Source organism: Pelodiscus sinensis, chromosome 3 (assembly GCF_049634645.1).
Source record: "Pelodiscus sinensis isolate JC-2024 chromosome 3, ASM4963464v1, whole genome shotgun sequence".
Taxonomy (NCBI): Eukaryota; Metazoa; Chordata; order Testudines; family Trionychidae; genus Pelodiscus; species Pelodiscus sinensis.
Window position 1 is genome coordinate 165,198,240 of NC_134713.1, and position 20,594 is coordinate 165,218,833.

The window sequence follows — 20,594 nt, forward strand, 5'->3', positions numbered from 1 at the left end:
AATTGTGTTTAAACACACTGTCTAATAATTTTTAGTATTTAGAATGTAAGATGACAAATTATATAATGAATGAACCTGTCTGTGACTGTGTAGAGATGAAGATGGTACCAGATCTCCACCAAAGAAATAAATCTGCAGTGTTTTTCAATTTAGGATTCCTTCAGATGGTAAATTTATAATCCTTATTGGCTATGAATCCAAGGATGTTGCAGCTGTTTGTTTTGTTTTGTTTCCCTGCATATGTTATGTTTTGGCTAAGGGAAATACCTGCTGAATTGGGTAAAGGAAGTGCTTTTGTTGCAAGGGGGGACATGATAGTGCATTTTGTTGCAAGGGGGGACATGATAGCGGTTTTCAAATATCTAAAAGGGTGTCACAAGGAGGAAGGAGAAAATTTGTTCCTCTTGGTTTCTGAGGACAGGACAAGGAGTAATGGGCTTAAAGTGCAGCAGGGGAGGTTTAGATTGGACATTAGGAAAAAATTCCTAACTGTCAGGGTGGTCAAATATTGGAATAAATTGCCAAGGGAGGTGGTGGAATCTCCCTCTCTGGAGATATTTAAGAACAGGTTAGATAGACATCTGTCAGGGATGGTGTAGGTGGAGCTTGGTCCTGCCATGAGGGCGGGGGGCTGGACTCGATGACCTCTCGAGGTCCCTTCCAGTCCTATTATTCTATGATTCTATGATTGTCTTAAAGGAGGACATGTAGCACCTTTGCATATTACATGTTCATATTCAAGATGTGGCAGCAAATGACAATGGGATTGCACAGGTGTGACAGGAGACTGTGACTTTGATTCTAATAAATGACCTTTAATATAGCACAAAAGAGAATGATCTTAAAATAATCAGTCTTTTGCTGTGAAGTATGTAATAGTTAATGAAAACAATGAAAAATAAACAGCATGTAGTTTCAAAATTAATAGTAAAAGCAGGGTGAAAAGCTTTTCATCTATAGAATAAGATAAACAGAGTTCTTAGAGTATTCATCATGCTGAAAAATCATCTACCATGTTTTAGCACATATAACCTGCGAGTTATACAAAGTTTTACAAACCCCGCAACCCCCCCCCCAGGGTATACATGTCCTCAGGATATACTCGTTTATTTTTACTTGCCTGGGTGTGAGTGCGGCTCCCCTTCCGCAGGCCGGCCAGCTCGCCTGCGCTCTCTGTTCCCCCTACTCCCGGAGGAGGGTGGGTTGTGCCTGGCTGCGGCTGCGTGGAGCCTGGGTGTGAGTGCGGCTCCCCTCCTGGAGGCTTGCCAGGAATTACCAGGTACCTTAAAGTAGCGTATATAACCCGTGGGCTATACACATGCATGGGTTATCTTAGGGTATATCTACACTAGCCCCCTAGATCTATCTAGGGAGGCTAATGAGGGTGACCAGAATTGCAAATCAAGCCCGGAATTTAAATATCCCGCACTTGATTTGCATGTTCCCGGCTGGTCACCATTTTAGAAATTGACTAGCCTGAAGTAACTGCCCATGTCTACACGTGGCAGTGAAACGGGATTCCAGAATAAAGCCCCTAAATCAAATTAGGTGGTATTCCTCATGGAATGAGGTTTACCACCTAATTCGATTTAGGGCTTTATTCCGGAATTCCGTTTCACTTCCACGTGTAGATGCGGGCAGTTACTTCGGGGTAGTCAATTTCTAAAATGGCGACCGGCCAGGAACATGCAAATCAAGCAAGGGATATTTAAATCCTGGGCTTGATTGGCAATTCCGGTCACCCTCATTAGCCTCTCTAGATCCATCTAGGGTGCTAGTGTAGACGTACCCTTAGAGTTTTTTTTACACATGTAGGAAAAACCGCGGGTTATGCATGGGTGCGGGTTATATATGCTAATTTATGGTATATCTACACACTGTTAACAGTCTGAATAAAAAAATGGATGTTTGAAAACAAATATAAAATGTTTTAGGTTTCTGGTCTAAATTACACTTGTCTTTGTATTATTCAACAAACATGTATCAATAGATTTTTCTTGCACATGTCTTCATTTTCCTTTTTTGCTTGGGCAATATCACGGGCCTATGAGAAGCAGTGAATTTATTATTTGAATTTAGTTTGATAGTCTCTCTGACCCAACAGTCTGCTTCTGTCCTTCCTTTATTTTCCATGCCTAGAATTCCATTAATTTTATGTCCTATATAATATTCTCTCAGCTAGTAACATTACCCAATCAACGTGGAGCGCTATTGTATCTCAGCTCTTTGCTGATGCTTCACCTGCTGCTGTTGCCAGAAGGTAAATGAAGAGTTTGTGATATAATCTCATCTTTGTAATAATTAATCATTCTACTTTTTTTATTTTAGCATTAATTTATACAACCTTCAGTATCAAAACTCTATTTTGTTATTGCATCATTTTTAATCAGTAGTAAAGCTGTTGCCTACATTAGTGCCAAGGTTTCACTTTAAATGTATAAAAACATCTTATTGATTCTGGCCTTCTTTGTCCCATTATTGTTTCATAGCTAGTAATGTTTTTTAAGGCAAGTACAGGGAATTATATTAATTATGCACAGGAGTTCTGACATATCAGTGAGAGGATTATTGTAATTAGGATGAGAAAATCCTTGTTTGGATCAGCATATGTAGATGACCCTCTTTTATGTTGTTATGAATCCAGTATTGTGTTTGATCTTAGATAAAAGACTAGAGTGTAATATTGTTAATAAATATAATTGAGATTTGTGTAACTATTAAAAAGTGATACCAATTTTTGTCAATTCTAAAACTATAAATACAGATCACAATGATTTTTGCATGGATGGTATGAATGGTTAAACATATTGGATACAATTTTTAAAAGTGTCTAAATCCTATTGCCTTTCAATAAGATCTAGGCATTTAAATCACTCAGGTGTTTTTAAAGACTTTATTGCCCATATACACACATATGGGTGAAGTGGTAAATTAGGTAAAAGAGATAAATGATAAAGTCTTAAAATATGCCTTTTATTTTAATGGATTGTTGGTAGCCACCTAGTAATTTTAAGTTGGGAGCAAATTTGGATTTGAATGTGCTAATTTATTTGAAAATTAATAGAATGTTATAATACATTTTTATTAGCACTGCAAGTGAAAAATGTCATTTTTATGAAAGGGACTGGTTCATTTGTGTCTGTCAGAGAATGTTAGAACACGGTTTCTCCTTTATTTGGAATGTATTAATTACTGTCTCTAGCACAAGATCTAGAACACCACCAGGTGGTGCTAGTGCAATACATTTAAAGAACAACCTTGGTTTTAACATTTAAATCTTTTTTAATAGCCATAATGAGACCTGCACATTACACAAGGATTTATGTACTAAGCAATAAGTCTATTGGTGTAATTAATAAATGTAAATTAAAGAATTATGATGTGGTGGCTCATTTGTGTTCATCAGATTCAGATGAGTATATTTTTTTAACTTTAAAAAGTTGGATAGGGATATGGAGAAACAACCCTTTTTCATCTCTAAAGTGGATTATGTGGTCAGTGGGATGGCATATTCTATTAACTTTAGCTATATTTTTGTTGATGAAACATTAGGAAGCAATATATCATAGTACAAATTGAACCTCTCTAGTCCTGCACCCTTGGGATCTTACCGGTGCTGAGCCATGGGAGATCAATATTGTCTAGCAGCATTACCAATACTACTTCTGCTTACTGTGATCTTAGAAGACATTTAGGGATAAATTAGAGCTAAATAACACACAACAGTGAGAGCCAGGACTGGTGGCTGTAAACAAACTTTATGGAACTGCGGGAAGCTTGGCCATACCTATGATAAGTGGCTAACTAAAATGATTCCAGACTATGGATGTTGCCAGATTAGAGAAATTCAACCTGTAGTACATAAAACTTGCAATTTTCCAACTATGGACGTGTATCCATGGTTATTTTTTGACAGTGTATTACTTATCAATATGCATTTATTTTCTGTTAATTATATATTTGCTGTTTTGTACTGTCCAAAATTATTGTGGGTATTTTATAGAAATGCCCATGGAAAAAGCATACCCTGTTGTTTTGTTTTGTCCATTATTTTTAAGCAAAATAGAAAAAAGTTACATTTAAAAAAAAATAAAAAATCCCAACAAATCCAAATATTCATCAGTGCAACTTTTCATAACAAATAAAAAAAAATTAGGCCCTTTTTCAAAAGTGATTTGAATATCCTTCTTAGATAGCATTAGGATCTTCTGAGCATTTTCCTTTTTGAAAAAATTTGTGAAACATAACTTTCATCTGTTGAATGTAACAGTTAAAAATAATTTTGACCAAATTTGGCACAGAGTAAATTAAATTGATTCCCTCTGAAGTTTCCGGGAATTATTCCTGCTTATGCCAGGCTGAATTTGATGGTAGAGGTTCTCTAGTATATAAAGATATACACTTTCTATTAGATGGTTGTGTAGTTACCTTAAATAGGGATAAATTAGACTTGGGCAAATAATCCTCTGTTTATAAATAAATGAATGGAAACTTAATTCACCCACGTAACAAATATTCCAGTCTTTTTTTTTTTCATAAGAGTCAAAACAAAATACTTCCCTTGCTGTAATAGTACTTTTATTCTGAAGATAAAGCATGTTTGCATGTATAATGTCAGCCTTTCATGGGTGAGAATTGTGCTGCAACTAAAACCGAACAAAATAAAAGCACACGGCAGATACTAATAAGTCTGTAAAATGTTGGTTGAGAGTGGATGAAGAAACCATGTTTTCAGATTGGCTTCTCTAGAATGCATTGCCTTATGCTTTTACTCTGGATAATTTGTTTTATGTCTGGATTTTCCAGTCTCAATTATGAATGCCAGTTGCGTGGGGTGTTCTTTTGTTGGGTGGAAGCTCTGCTGCCATTGAAGTCTCATATCTTGGTTGCCCAGTGAGGATCACTACATGCACTCAAAAACATCTTTGTGAATGCACATCTCATAATATTGATGTGTTTTACCCGAATGCATTGTAGGACAAAGTTTTCAATTTTGTGTGAATGGAATATAAAACATGCTCTTTCATTTGTTTCCTAAGTTTTACTTAAAACTAGGTGTGATATTTACCCCTTGGCTATGTCTACATTGGCAAGATTTTGCACAAATACTCTTTAACGTGAGAGTTTTTGAGTTAGAGTATTTGCGCAAGAGAGCGTCTGCACTGGCATGTGCCTTTGCGCAAAAGATGTGCTTTTGCGCAAGAGCATCCGTGCCAGTGTAGACGCTCTCTTGTGCAAGAAAGCACCGATGGCCATTTTAACCATGTTTCCTGTCTACACTGGCCTCTTGCGCAAGAACAGTTGCGGGAGCATCATAGTTCTTGTGCAAGAAGCCCTGATTTTACACATTACAACGTCAGTATTCTTGCGCCACTGTAGATAGGGAGCAAGTTTTTGCGCAAAAGCAGTTGCTTTTGTGCAAAATCATGCCAATGTAGACACATCCCTAGTGTATAATGGAACCACAGTGAATTCACCTGGCCCAGTAAAGTAACATTTTGATGTGTATCAATAAACTGTTAAGTGTCCTTGAATTCCTGGTCATATCACTTTTCTTTCTTTCACTGTATTGCATGTTGAAAGAGACCAAGTAATAAACTGTGTGGGCAGTAATGAATCTTATTTTATGGTGCAGTAGGGTAAAATGTGTGCAAAATGTTTATTAGAGTTCCAGCAACTGCACATATGACAACTGTATAATAACACTTCACCCTATTCCAGTTTTGACTGTCTACCACAGCAACATTGTGATTTTTATTTTTATGTATATTGTCAAAATGCTTTTATTAATGACTGAAAATGTATTTTACATGCTTTCTTTGCTGATCTTTTTCTTAGCCTTTATAATTTGGCATTTAACTTTACTTATGTAAGGGTGATTCTAGTACCTTGTGAAGGAGATAGCAGTGCAAAAAAATAGATCTAAAGTGGATAGGATTTTGTTATATTACTATATACTGGTACTATGCATTAAATATCAAGGATGAAATTGTGGCCCTATTGAAGTCAATGAATAGTGGTGGTGTGAATTCACCCTCAGAGTACTCTGAATATATGTTTATCCTATATTTATTTGATTTATAATGTTTAGCCTGGATGAAACCAGGATGCAATTTTTATTTTTTGAAGTTACATGACATAATTTGAAGTGCTTTCTGATCATTATGAGATTAGACTGAGGTTTAGTACAATTGACAACTGTAGTTTACAATTACTTATTGTTGTCATTTAACTGGTAGTGTACTGAACTTCGTGTGTCTCAAAGTATATGGAAGTTCAGTTGCCCTGAAAGGTTTAAAAAGTTTGTTTTCAACGAGTATGTTATATGTGATATTCTAAATGTATGTAGTGTATCAGTTGCCATTAAACTCAACAGGAGATGAGTGGTCCAATTAAATTACCAGCTAGTATTTTTTGTTTGGAGAAATCCGAGTTCCTCATTGGTCACAAGTCATAATTGTTTGTCTCACTGATTTTTCAGTATTGCAGAGTCACTACAGATAAGGTGTAAGGGGCAGTGTGTGCTGAGACCCACCACTAAAAGAGCAAATGTGTTATAGGCAAGGAGTAGGTGCACTGTCAGAACTGGAGGCGCTTCTACGGTCTCTGCACTATTATCTCACTGTGGCCCATCCAGAATATTTTAAAATTCTGCTTTAAACATTTTTAAACATGCAAAAAAAATCACTTCTTAATGAAGTGAAATCTTGTCTATCTCAAGTTGATTTTGTTGTCAGTTGTGCATTTTTAACTGTTTGCTGTTCTATTTCATAGCATTGTCAGTGAAGCGGGAGCATCTATCTACAGCGTTAGTCCAGAAGCTTCTAAAGAGATGCCAGACCTAGATCCTAACCTAAGAAGTGCAGGTATGAAATTAAGGAATAGTTTTATTATTCATATAATACAGTGGGTACAGAATGTGATATTCAGTACAGTAATAAAAAGAGGCCCATAGTAGAAGGGAAGGGAATGGAGTGAAGAAAGTGCTTTTACCTATGACTTTGCATCTCTTTATTTTTGATTGTTTGGTTTCTCAGTCATAACATTTAGATTAACATTATTTGGTATAGTTTGGAATGTGTTTAAAGTATTGGATATCTAACGTCTATTACACTGCCATGTCTTATGTTGGGCCTTGCGCACTTCTGGGCTAAACGAGCGCCAGAAAATTGCCTAATCCTTGCCTGAACAACAGGACGTTTGCACTCTTCTATGAACTAACAGTTATCTTTCTCACCTCTCACACACGCATGTGTTTATTTGTACATACATGTCTATAATTTATATTTTGCGTACAATGTGGTCACTTTTAATGTGTTCTCCCATGGCCTTTAAAGCAGCAGTAGCTGGCTTTAAAGAGATGTAAAAGTGTTTGCTTCAGTTTAATGCCACTATAGTGTAAGCTAGGCCACGTGCTTAGTGAGATCATCAGAGCCACTAATGGTATTAAAATATGTGCTCTTTGATTCTTGGATACTTTTCCAGGAAAAATCTTCCACTGATTGCATTGCATCCAGGATTTAACACAAGGATTCTAGCTCTTCAGGGGACAGAGGCAGAATAGGGTTGTTTTTTATGACTTAGACTGTTTTCATTCTCATAATTTCAAAATTTTATCTATGAAACTTACCTATAGCATTAGCTTTGAATTTCCTCTTTCAGATGTAACATTGTTTGACAGAAGTTACTTCAGTCTTCTAAAGGTGCTTTATTCTAGTCAGATTAATTGACACATATGTCCAATATTCCAAACACTGGGGAATTTCTTTAGGTTTAAAAAAATGTGTAGGAATGGCTTAATTACCAAAGGAGCTTATGAGATGTTCAGGAATAGAACATTCTATGTCTCCCCACTGAGGCTACAACTACACAGCTGAGCTATTTTGGGATACCTCTGGTACTCTGAAATAGCTATTACATATCTTGGAAATATAACGGGCTCGCTATTCTGATGTCCCTGTAAATCTCATTGCATGAGGGATAAAGGATTTTTTTTTAATAATAACGGAGATTGCCTATCGCCTAGAACTGTAAGGGACCTTGAAAGGTCATCGAGTCCAGTCCCCTGCCTTCACAGCAGGACCAAGTACCATCCCTGCTGAATTTTTGCCCCAAATCCCTAAATGGCCTCTGTAAGGATTGAACTCACAACCCTGGGTTTAGCAGGCCAATGCTCAAACCACTGAGCTATCCTTCATAGGATGTTTTGGAAGAGCTTCTTATTTTGAAGTAACATCGAAATAAGCTATGCAATGTGCATAGCACAAATTGCATAGCTTATCTCAAGGTAAGCGAGCTGTGCAGATGCACCCATATGTTTCTCCTCCTTCCTTTCCCACTCAACCCACATGGGGAAGAGTTAAATTGTGTGGTAGTTGATTTATTACAGTAACAGTCACTAGACTGCTGCCTGGGCCCTTGCCTCCCCAGGCCGCTCCACTGCTCCTAGTGGGAATGTCTACATTACAAGAAAACAACTGCAACTTCCCTTCCTCAGCTGGTGTGTTCATGAGTCTCAGACTTGGGGTCTGTAAAATTGCAGTGTAGATATTCGAGTTCAGGCTGTGAGACCTTTCCGCCAGTCCGGTCTCAGAGCCCACATTCCACCCTGAGCCAAAATGTCTACCCAGCCGTTTTATAGCCCAGGAGCCTGAATCACCTGGCATGGGGCAGGTGCAGGTTTTTTATATTGCAGTATAGACTAGGGATGTTAACACATGTTTATTCAGGCAAACGTGTAACTGCTGAAAATTTCTGTGGTTACACGTTTACGTGCAGGGGTTGGGAACTGGTGAGCGCAGGGAACTGGCTGCTAAGCTGATAGAGGCAGCAGCATGGGGAGGGGAGAAGTGACTCCTCAGAAGCTGATATGTGTGAGGAGCCAGGCGTACTGGCTCCCCCTTCCTCCCTATCCACTGTGCTGCTGCCGCTTCTGATACAGAGGCAACAGCGGGGAGGGTGGCTGTGTGTAATGGTGCATGTTAACCGATGAGCCCATCCTTAGTATAGAGTGACATACCAAGTGTGTGTCTCCCTCGCCTGTTCACTAATTTACTCCTTTGTGTCAACTTCCTTCAGGGACCGTGTTGAGTCTGTAAACACAACATCAGGGCAGAGATAGACTGCACTGTGAATAGGGAAACATTTTGTAATGTGTAAATGATACCACCAATAATTTTCCCCCTCTCCTAAGCTTCTCCAAGTTACTGTTGTAACTGAAAGTCATTTACTGCCACCAAGACCAACAGATTAAAAAGTATTTGGAGTTAATACAAATAAAAAATAGGACAATGTTCTAGAAGGAAAGCTCAGTTTTAAAATTCTCTTAATTTCTTAAATACCTTTGATTTTTTGATACTTTCAAGAAAACATGGTATCCTGTGAAATATTAGGCAATTTGCTTCAATTTTGATTAAAAGCTGGAGAGTCAAAAGCAGGTCTGTAATAGATAACTAGCTTCAATGTTAATTAGATAGAGAATTGCTTCACCCACCACTGAAATGAATCTACCTGTGGTTTGAAAAGCAGCACTTCTTCAACAATCCCCAGAAATGCTACATGACAGTTTAGGATAAAAAGTGAAGAATGTTGATTTGTATTCACTTGTAGCTGCAATGGCACCTCAAGGTTTAGGGAAGTCAACCCCTAAATACTTGTTTATAAATGTGAAAATACAGCCTTTTAAAAAAATCTATAATATATTTCCCTGCATTATGCAAGCAAAAGCATGAGCACCTATGACTGCCAACTTTGGTTGGATAAATTCTAGGAGGTTTCACCTCATGACATTATCTTTAATTAAAGCTGAATCTTTAATACCTTCGGACTCCAGGACAGTTCTAGAGGGCTGGCAACCCTGTGAACATTATTAACATTAAATGATGAATTTTCAAGAGAACTACAGCATAATATAAGCATTGTATTGCAAAAGAGTTCAAGTAACTGACAAAACTACATTAGCTACTTCCTTCTTGAATGCATCTTCCTGTTTTAATATTGGATTTCTCTTGGTTGGTATTAGTGGGTGTCTGATAAAATGGTGTCCAATTTAACTTTTTAAAATTATGTTGCATCATGTTAGGTTCTCTGTGTACAAAATGGAGTTTATTACATTAAAAGAAGCTGATAGTTGCATGATGTAGTGTGACATTTATACTTAAGATAAAAGATACTGCAGACATACTATGTGAGGTAGCTGTGATCTTAACACTGTTTGTCATTTTAACATTTCTCTCAATACAAAGTAGAAAGTGGTGTCTTTCTCTTTTTGTTAATCTAGGGAGTACCCCCATATCTTCCCTTGAGCTATATGAATGTAAACTATTAGATAATACATTTTATAGGAGAATTCACTTTCACATTTTATGTGTTTAAGCACACTTGTGGTACTGCTAAGCAACAACTGCTTGTCTAAATGTATCTTTTATCACTCTCAGTTCTGACTTCTCACTTAAAAATGTTATACACATTTCCTTCCTAAAATATGTTGTTATTCATTTCTTATAAATGAATAAATGGTTGTGTGTTCACTTAGCTAGAGTTACTGCTACATTTGACGTTAATTAGCAATCTTAATAGATTGGTCAAAAACTAAAGGATTGTTTTTGAACTTGTTATGTCTTCTAGCAGCCTCATATCTGTACAGAGTAAGGGGTTGATGTGTGCCGAAATAAATCCTGTAACCTGCAGAAAGAGGATTGCCGATAAATTAGAATATATTCTCTATCAACCTCTGGGAGTTTATTTGGCTCTGTGAGGCTCCATATGCAGATGAATGGTATAAAAAACTGCTAAAAAGCCTAAAATGACCAGCATAAACTACTAACCTTCGTCCATTGTTGGAGTGAATTAACCTCTGCTGAGGTGATGCAGTCTTTGCTACCACCAGGATGCAGGCCATTCTAATAATGGTGGAGTTGGTTGATTTGCTACCAGAGAACACAGATGGTGTAGTATTTGCTATTCTATTTCCTGGCTGACGCGTAACTTATATGAGTGCATGTTGACTGAATCCCAGACTTGACAGGATGTAGCTGATTGTGATGAGTTGAATGAAACCTCTTAAGATACGTTACTCCTTGGCTGTGTCTAGACTTGCAAGTTTTTCTGCAAAATCATCTGATTTTGCGGAAAAACTTGCCAGCTGTCTACACTGGCCGCGTGAATTTCCGGAAAAGCACTGACGATCTCATGTAAGATCGTCAGTGCTTTTCCGGAAATACTATGCTGCTCCCGTTTGTGCAAAAGTCTTTTTCCGAAAGACTTTTGCGCAAAAGGGCCAGTGTAAACAGCACAGTAGTGTTTTCCGCAAAAAAGCCCCGATCGCGAAAATGGCGATCGGGGCTTTTTTGCAGAAAAACGTGTCTAGATTGGCCATGGACGCTTTTCCACAAAAAGTGCTTTTGCGGAAAAGCATCCTGCCAATCTAGAAGTGCTTTTCCGAAAATGCTTTTAACGGAAAAATTTTCTGTTAAAAGCATTTTCGGAAAATCATGCCAGTGTAGACGTAGCCCTCCTGTTTTTATTCATTATTGAATGGATTCACACATCCTTTCAGCATGGTATTCACAATGTAGTTATGCTTCTGGATCCCTGAAATATCAGATGGGATTTTCTAGTGAAACAACTTGTTTTCATGTGACCCTACTAAGCGATTTTGTCTGTGCTTTCTGTGTCTTTATCCGTTATTTATTCGAATACGGGGTTAACCTTGGGGACCATTTGAAGTCTAAATCTTCTGCTGCAAATTTCTGTGTGTTAGCCTGGAAGAACTACAGACACAGTATTAAATCCATTTTCTAAGAAACAGTATTAGTTTCTTTCTTGTTTCTGAGTGTGATCTAGGTTGTTGACCCTGATCCATTAGTCTCTTCAAGGTTTAGGTCCTGGTTACCTGGGAGCCTGCGTCTCTGACCATCTAGTGCTATTGTAACTGAAGTCAACTAAGGTTTTCTATCTGACTGTCCCTAGATTTCAGTGTTTGGGGCTGGAGATCCAATACCTCCAGAGCTCTTGCCTCTGGATCAGAAGTTGGCAAATAGTATTAGTACCTGGCAGGCCCCCACACTGCTGTATTTACCTGCATCTTCACAGGTACAGGGGATTGCAGCTCCTGTTGGTCGCGGATCACCATTCCCAGTCAGTGGAAGTTGTGATTACCTATACCTGCAGAAGTGCAGTTAAATATAGCGGCAGCGTCCCACCAAGGACTAACGCTGGTGAACCACCTCCATTTTATTACACAGCCTTGCTCTGGAACTTCCTGTTTCTATTAGCCTACTAAAGTCAGAGTCTGTTGACCTTTATGGCACCATGTAAGATCCATCTTGCTTCATTGATTTTTGCTTTAGGGTATGAATTACAAAAGTGATATATAATTTAACAAGGGATGGACTTCTCCATTATTGACACTGATCATCAAATATTATGTGGTTTGTGCATAAATAGTACATGTAATTACATCGTATTTGTGGTTCAACTATTTTTATATTTTTTTACTGTAGTCCGGTAAAATAATTTTTCTGCAAACCCTAACAAGTGTCCAAAATGGTGTAATTTCTTATAGTAGATTTCCTTTGAATTTTATGGTTGGAATAGGCAAGTAAGCTTAGAGTTTAAAATCTGGTAAATTTCAAAATTAATAATGTTATCATATGTATTTAGAATTTCAAACAGTTTATGTAAATCAGATTGAGTTGATATAAAATGTGTGATTTTTTTTTTCCTTTTTGGAGGACAGGGGGTCATCTTGTGCTGTTCATAGAATAAAGCTTAAGTTTAGATTTATAAGGCTGTTTTAAATTGAGCTTTTATATTAAAATTTATTTTAAGGTCTCTTTGCTGGAATCAGAGTGCACATATAAATCATGCAGCAGTGGCACATCAAGGCAGCATAAGAGCTCAGTTTGTTGTTTTGGTTTATTATGAAGTACAACTATTTAGCTTACTGTGAAATAAGGATTTGTCTACTTCCTTGATCATTGAAAATCTTGTTAGCTACACACTACACAGCATTGGTTTTTGTTTGTTTGTTTGTTTGTTGGTGGTGTTTGGGTGCAGTGTAGAGGAGAAGATGTATATTGTGTTTTTCACGGATAAAAATGTCTAAATTGAATGGTCCCTGACTGGCTGTGCAATGTAAACAGTAGCTGATCAAGAATGTTTATTTCAACTCTTGTACTTAACCAAAGGGGGGGATGCTGATAAAGTTAATGTTTTGTAATAACTTTAAGCAACAGCAATGCTGCTGAGTCCTGGAGATAAATTGTGGCATGAACATTGAAAGGGGTTACTGTGATCTAAGATTATGTGCCAGGTCTGATTGTGTGTGTGTTCAGGAACAGTAATACTAATTTAGGAATATCTCAATCTCAGATACTACATTACATTTGAAGTTTTACCATTTTGATAAAATGTCTTGTAAGCATTTTACTTTCTGTTTTTCTTAATTATTTAAAACCAAAATAAAAAACCTGGTGTGCTCCATTGCACCAGCTTATACAAGTAATACAGACAAGCCATGGTATGAAGATTTCTTTAGACATGGGTAGGATGGGAAAGGGCACTTACCATTTACAGACAAGGACATCTATACTACCCCCTGTCAGAAGAGATCACCATACTAAACCTTGTCTTTACCACTTAGTGCAGTGAAGCACTAAGTTAATTGCACTTAGTGCAATGAAGCACTTTTAAATGTAGTATTTACCTGCTTAAGCAAGATCAGTGCATTTTGATTCCCATATTACAGTGAATCTAAGAAACACCCATCTTCCTCTTAGCCTGTCAGGACTTGGGATACTGTGTTTGACTTCATAGTTGTATCTTCCAGTTAGCAGGAGTGAGCTGCAAATATGTAAATAAACTAAAGTTACATTTTGCATGGGCATTCAGTACCAAGAGGGTTAGAACGTGTGTTTCATTCTGTTTGCAAGTACGATATTGAAAAGGCACTGCTTTAAAGAATTATTTCTGAGGATAAATAGACTCTCAGAGAGCAAAAGGTCACCTAACACAGCTTGGCTTAGCATTGTCAAATCCCATCTGCTTGTCTTCTCTCCACAGGGCAGAATACATTGGATTATTGTATGCTCAAAGTTCAGCAAACCATTTGCACTTTCCCTTGCAAGAGAAAACCTTATAGGCTTGTTGGGACTTTGAGACTGTCATGCTACAGGGGCTAGTACCCTTGGGTGCTGTTAAAGATAGAGATGTACAGTTCAGAGCTGTCATGGTGCCCAACAAATGGAAGGTAAAGATAGGAGACAATATAATTTCTTCTGACTTTATCTTAAGGAAAGTAAAATCATTTGATGCTTAGATGTGTGGGACATAGTGCCTTGATGTCTACTTGAGCTAATTTCTTCATTTTCTTAAAAGAGCACCACTTCCCCTCGGCTGCTGAAAAGAGGTCATTTTTCAAAAACTTTTATCATACAAAATTCTTCTGGTTAAACGTCCCCCAACAGTTTAGATTCAGTAAATAGCATTGGAGCATCACAGAGGGTAGATGTGAGTTACATAGGTTTAGAGATCTCGAATAAGGGGAAATCAACTGTATGTATTATAACTATGTTGACTGAAGTACATGGCATCAGCTATTTTTGGAGCATATTAAAGAAATTATAATGCAGAAAAAATAAAATTGTATTGCATTACCTCTTTCATTCAGATTCTTTTACCAAGAAGATTTATAGAAATTAATAAATCACTGAATCATAGTAGAGTGGTGGAAAATACATGATTTCTTTTTCCTTCTGAAATGTGACATGAGTTGCAGGGGGGAAAGGGAACTTCAGAAAAGTGGCTCCAAATATGAGGAATTTCACACTATGGAGGGACAGAGAAGAGATTCGGTCTAGATGAGTAGAGGAAGAAAGTAAGCAGATAGAGCTGCAGGTCCTTGGCAGTAGCTGGAGTATGACTATTGGTGGTTTATAAATAAAATTGAACTTAATCCTACAGTGAATGGAAATCCTAAGAATTGTATCTATAATGCACACATATTCTACTTTAGTACTGAGCAGTATGATAGAGCAGTCTTTGTTTGAAATGGTCTATAGTATCTTCCTTATGAGGAAGGAGTATAAAGGTTTTAAAAATTGCTATTGAATGGGTTTTCACTTCTTAATGGGAATTACTTAGCCAAATGGATTTATTTGATTTACAACTCTAGGTACGGACTGTTTGCCATTTTTCCTTCGTTGTCACTGTAGATGCAATCCCATATTGTTGGGCTTTGTGCGGGCGTGGTTATGTGTAAAAAAAAATGGCATTAAGTTCCCAGCTTCCAGCCCTTCTTTAACCTGTGCACTGGTATTATAAGCCATTGAAGAAAGGTCTTAGCTATTTTGAACAGTAAAGTCAGAAGCCCACTTGGCACTCCCCTAACTCCTCCACTGGACTTAAAAGGCACAGGGCCTTGTACCATCCTGCCTGCCCTGGGTGAACGTTGCCTTGTACAGGGGATTGCAGCTCCTGTTGGCTGTGGATTGCCAGTGTGTACTTTTGTCTAAGCCCAAACTGTGATCCGCAAACCACCAGTGAACTGTGAGCTCCATTCAGGTGGTCCACAGATAATCCCCTCTTAGATGCGCACACCGGGTGACTGCGTACGAGAGACATTGCTCCACTAATTAGGTGCTAGGACTCTGGATCCTTACATGTAAGGTGAGATGGCAACCTTGGGGGGAGTAAGGAGGTAGATGGAAGGGGGTAGTGGGGTGAGATGGGGGAGAAATAGGAGGTCAGTGGGAAGGAGCAATGGGGTGAAAAGGCGAAGGATATGAGATATGCAGGGTTGGCCAGAGAAAGCAGTGACTTTCCTCAACTCCAGGGCTGCGTCTGCTGGGGAGAGACGGCCTCCCTTCTCAGCCTCAGCTCTGTGGCTGCTGTGACTGGAGATGGACCCCTGCTGATATTAAAATATTAGTTGTGTACTTTTATTGTAGTGTTTATTATTAAGATTTTTTAAATATAACTCTTTTATCCAAAGCTTTTTATGATAGTTAGCTACTGGTACGAACAATATTTGGGAAGATCATTAAGCGATCCATGGGGAAAAAAAATTGAGAACCACCGGTCTAGATTAACCTTGGTGATTAAATAGACACTTGTACATTTTTTGTAACGGTGTGGTTCCCAGATTTGACTTGACGTGCTTGTTTTCTACCTTGTTGGCATTTGCTTGGGTGCATGTCTAGAGGTTTCCTCATTCCTGAGTGATTCAGAATTCAGTAGACCAGTTCCTCTGGATCTTTCCTTTTTGTATTTTTTTTTCATGGTATAATCTCGTCATATTCTTCAGTCATCTGGGATTGCTGGAGGTAGCTTTCTCCAAAAGTGCAACATTACTGAAGTCTGTTGCAAAACAAGATTGCACTAGTGTGAAGGAATGATGAAAGTAGCATCCTTCCCTTCTTGCACATACATCTCCTCCTGGAGGCTGTCTCTCATTTTTGTGGTTTCAAGGCCTTGCCAGGTAAAGGAGCAATAGAGGCAAGGCTGCTCTTGAACATGGGTTTTATATGTGGCAATGTGCTATGCTATTCACTAAATCCTCAAGATTGCCTATTCTTTTCTTATTATATAGCATAAGAAACTCTCCGGTCACATAGAAAAGATTAATATTTTATTGTTGAAATCAATGAATAACTTTCTTACATAGAAAACTTTAAGAAAGTTTTACTTTTTAGTAATAATGGTAATGTGGCAATGGATTAAAATTAATACCAGTTTAATTGTAAACATACACTAACTGTTTTTCTTTTAAGCAGCCGGTTTGAACAGACAGGGAAGGAAGCACCTTTTGATTTAGCACCATCTAATGAGACTTCAGAGAATGAGTAAGTGTCAGTCATTTCAGGATTCAGTTAGAAAAAGAACCAGTGCTATGTACGCCATTTCATCCTGAACAAAAATGGTGATAGCTTATAAAATATCAATTCAGAAATACTTAATATTCAGGCAGAAGAAGTTTATTTGTTGAATATCTATTTCTAAGTAAAATGTTACTTTCAAATAAGCCCTTTTATTTTTCTCTCATTTTTTTATATATAAAATAATACATAGGGTTTTTTTTTTGTTGAACTTCCTTTTGCATTCATGTCTCTTTAGAGATTTCTGTATTTTGCTAATAGAAGATTGTAATTCGTTATTTCATTAATCTTTAGCAAGTGACTGGTTATCAGTTTGATGGAGTTAAAAGTGAACTAAAATATAACCTTTTAAAACAACAACCTGCCAGCTTGCTACCAAAGAATTTTGGATGAGATACAGCTGTTGAGCAGTTGCTTCAATAAGTTACACATTTAAAACCCACTGCGAAGATACATTAGAATTCAAAACTGTGTTACAAATCCTGGCCTACTTAGAAGGAATACTTATGAAAAGACTACTGAACATTTTACTGTATCCCTTATGAAGAGGGTGAAATTCAAGTCAATGGGATAGAAAACGTCTAGAACTCAGGAAACCTGAAAAATTGATCACTGGGTAAACATTACTGCAGATCCTTATGGAGAGTAATTGATCTTGAACACAATAATCTTTATCCAATATTTAAATATTAGAATATTCCCATACTTATAATTGAGTTATACAGTGATAGTAATTAATGATGAAATTGCTAGCTGGTCTGTTAATTATTTTAGTATCTGTTAAATTGTGTTCACATTTAACATTTTAATGTAGGTTTAATACTAAGCTGATTTTTTTTTTGGTTGCTTGTATATTTTGTGGTAGCATGTTTCAGCAAAAAACAAAATACTGAGGTTTTAAAATAAAAATACAGAATGTTCTCATTTATGACAAAATTGAAGTTGAAAACAATCATAGCCTAATAGCTTGTGGTTGCATCTGGAAGCCTCACATTCTATAACAACTTAAATAAATGCTCCCACTCATAGAGGATAGCCACATCAACACCATTATTGCCTAGGACACATTTTTTTTTCTGATGTAAAGACTCTTGTGTTTAAAGGAATGTCATCAACTTAAAACTCCCATTTCTGGCTGAGAATGTTTTATTTCTTCTTATTGCAAACAGTGCTTAGTAGGGATGCCTATTGGTTACCCGCATGGCTAAACACTGCTCCTGGTCTGGTTCCCGGGGTACTACCGGCCACCCCTCGTGTAACCACTGAAATTTTCAGTGGTTACGTGGTTAATCAGTTACACACATTGTAACATCGCTAATGCTTAGGCTTACTGAAAATGAAAGAAATGGGACAAGAAATTATTTTTTCCTTCTCACAGATTGTGTATTCTTAATGCATTTGTAGATCTCGGTGTACAGTCAGTTCCATAGCTTCCCCATCTATGGTCAGTTTTCCTTTTGTCAAAGTATAATGGCTTTGAATCTTCTTTTAGTTCATTTTCTTTTAAAATTGACTTGATTCCTGTCAGTGTGCAGTTAAAAAAGGTGCAATTATGTTGCTCTTTGTATGCTACCATATTCTAATTCTGGCTGGCAATGAGGGGAGACAGGTAGCATAATTAAGGGCCCTCAGCTAAGAATGTCTAACTACTATCTGGTCTTGTACCTGACAAGTGAAATGTCCCACAGTCACTGTTAACTGCGATGATGGAACATACTGGGAAAGAACTTTGAGAAGAAAGCTTTTTTTTCTACTCTCAGGGCCAAATCCTGAAATTTTCACTCATTAGTCATTTTTCCTGAGATACTTGAAGAGTTGGCTGAGTAGTAGGAAATAAAAGTAATGTCAGTTCTGACTTATGTGAACAATACATATTGCTTGCTATGGCAAGTATTAGCAGTTTTAGGGAACGTGAGGTCTGGATAATAGAAGTTAAAATATTGCCTTTTGTCTAAAGATGAGAATTGTCAGAAGGTGAATTCTCCTCATGTGTCTCTGTGTATGAGTAATTAAATGATAAAACAGTTATTTTTTTTGGTGTTGTGGACATAGAAGTGAGCTGATATTATTAGCTTGAGTTGTGCAAGCTTTCCCCCCATAGCCCTGTCAATGCACCTCAGTGGAAACTGGCAAAAATGCTAAGCCATGTGGTGGCTGAGTTGCATCAAATGTCTAGTATATAGTGGATTAAGGTCATCAAACTTGCTGCATCACCTGTCTTGTAAAGCGCGATAAAATATTTGAGTAAGACAAGACATTGTTTCAACATCTGGATCTTCTCTGTATCTTATCTCAGACATTCAGAGGTGAAAAGCATGATGTTAAACCTGCTATGTAGCCTACCCCCTCTTCTCCTCTTAAACTCTTACATTTTATATTGCTTTCCTGCATGGCAGCAGAATGTTACTGTCATTTCAAATGTTATAATACATAATGACAAATGTATAGAGAGTTTGCATCAGCTTGTATGCAGTTTGTATGATTATATTTTCTGATAAATGAAAAACAGCACAATGTTGAAGTTAAAAATGCTGTTTCAAATCAAAGAGTAAAACGGGTTCATGTTTTATTTTTCAGTTTTCTTCACATAGATTTACTTCAGTTACACTAATCTATTTTTATTATGGCATTTCAAGAGTTATGAAATCTCCTGCATGTTTCACCTAGTTGACATTTTAAGATAAAATTTATTTTATTTTTGCTGTGTGGCCATCAGAGTGCTATTCATGTTTTCTTAGCAAAAATGAAATATCCTTTAACAACTTCCAGAAATGGAGAATGTGTTGTCATATAAATGTTCTAAAATGCATCATTTTTATTCAAACTAGAATGCAAACTTAAAACCACTTCATCAGGTTTAGTACTAAAACTATATTGCTTCACATATTTAAAAAATATAAAATGTATTGATTTGCTTTGTGTGGGAAGTGAGAACCCCCTCCCCTCAAGTGCTTCTGTTTACCTTCTCCAGCTGTGATACTCCTGTTTGGTCCATATGGGCAGACCCAGCTTCTCAGTCTTTGTCATCTCCAATCATAAGAATGGTCATCACTGATTTCTTCAGTTTGCAGTAGGGATGTTAAATATCGGTTAATTGAATAGTTGATTAACCTCATGAGTTCTTATTGGTTACTCAACTATTTTATACTCCCCGTGGGTGAGGCCGACAGCCAAGTCATTCCGGACTCACTCCTGGAGAGCCCCCTGCCACCTCGTGCTGCTGCCTCTCTAACAGCGGGTGCCAGGAGGAAGCTGGTCCATGAGGGAAGCCAGTTTAAAAACCAGCTCCCCTTGCAGACTGGCTGCCTGTTGCCTGCACTGCTGCCTCGGATACAGAGGCAGCAGCGTGGGGTGATAGTAGCCTCTGTTGGGAGCTTCAGTGGGGATATGTCCTGGATCCGGTGCAAACTGAGACTGAGTCAGGCTGCTGGCCAGCCTGCTAAAAAATGTACCGGGGGGGGAATGCCTGTAGTCTATAGCATTAACCTGTAAGCTTTTACTTATCGGTTAATCGGCTTTACATTCCTAGTTTGCAGATGATTCTGTCATTCTTGTATGCACAGAGACCAACCTGCAGTGTACTCTAAACCTTTTTTGCAGATGCTTATCGCAGCCTTGATTTCTCCCTCAACATTAGGAAAAAACAAGGCATTCTACCACCCCAACTACTCTTTGTACTCCACAAATTACCAACAATGGAGAGCCCGTGGAAAATGT

The 20,594-nt window shown here is 37.6% G+C and overlaps 1 protein-coding gene across 4 annotated transcripts in view; it reads left to right on the forward strand.

Moving 5' to 3' along the window:
• SRBD1 (S1 RNA binding domain 1) overlaps positions 1–20,594 on the forward strand; it is a 236,501-nt gene that overhangs the window by 108,466 nt on the left and 107,441 nt on the right. For all 4 annotated transcript variants that reach the window (XM_075925416.1, XM_075925414.1, XM_075925415.1 and 1 more), the window contains one exon: positions 6,775–6,866. In XM_075925416.1, the coding sequence (XP_075781531.1) occupies positions 6,775–6,866 (92 nt within the window). The remainder of the gene's footprint in view (positions 1–6,774; positions 6,867–20,594) is intronic.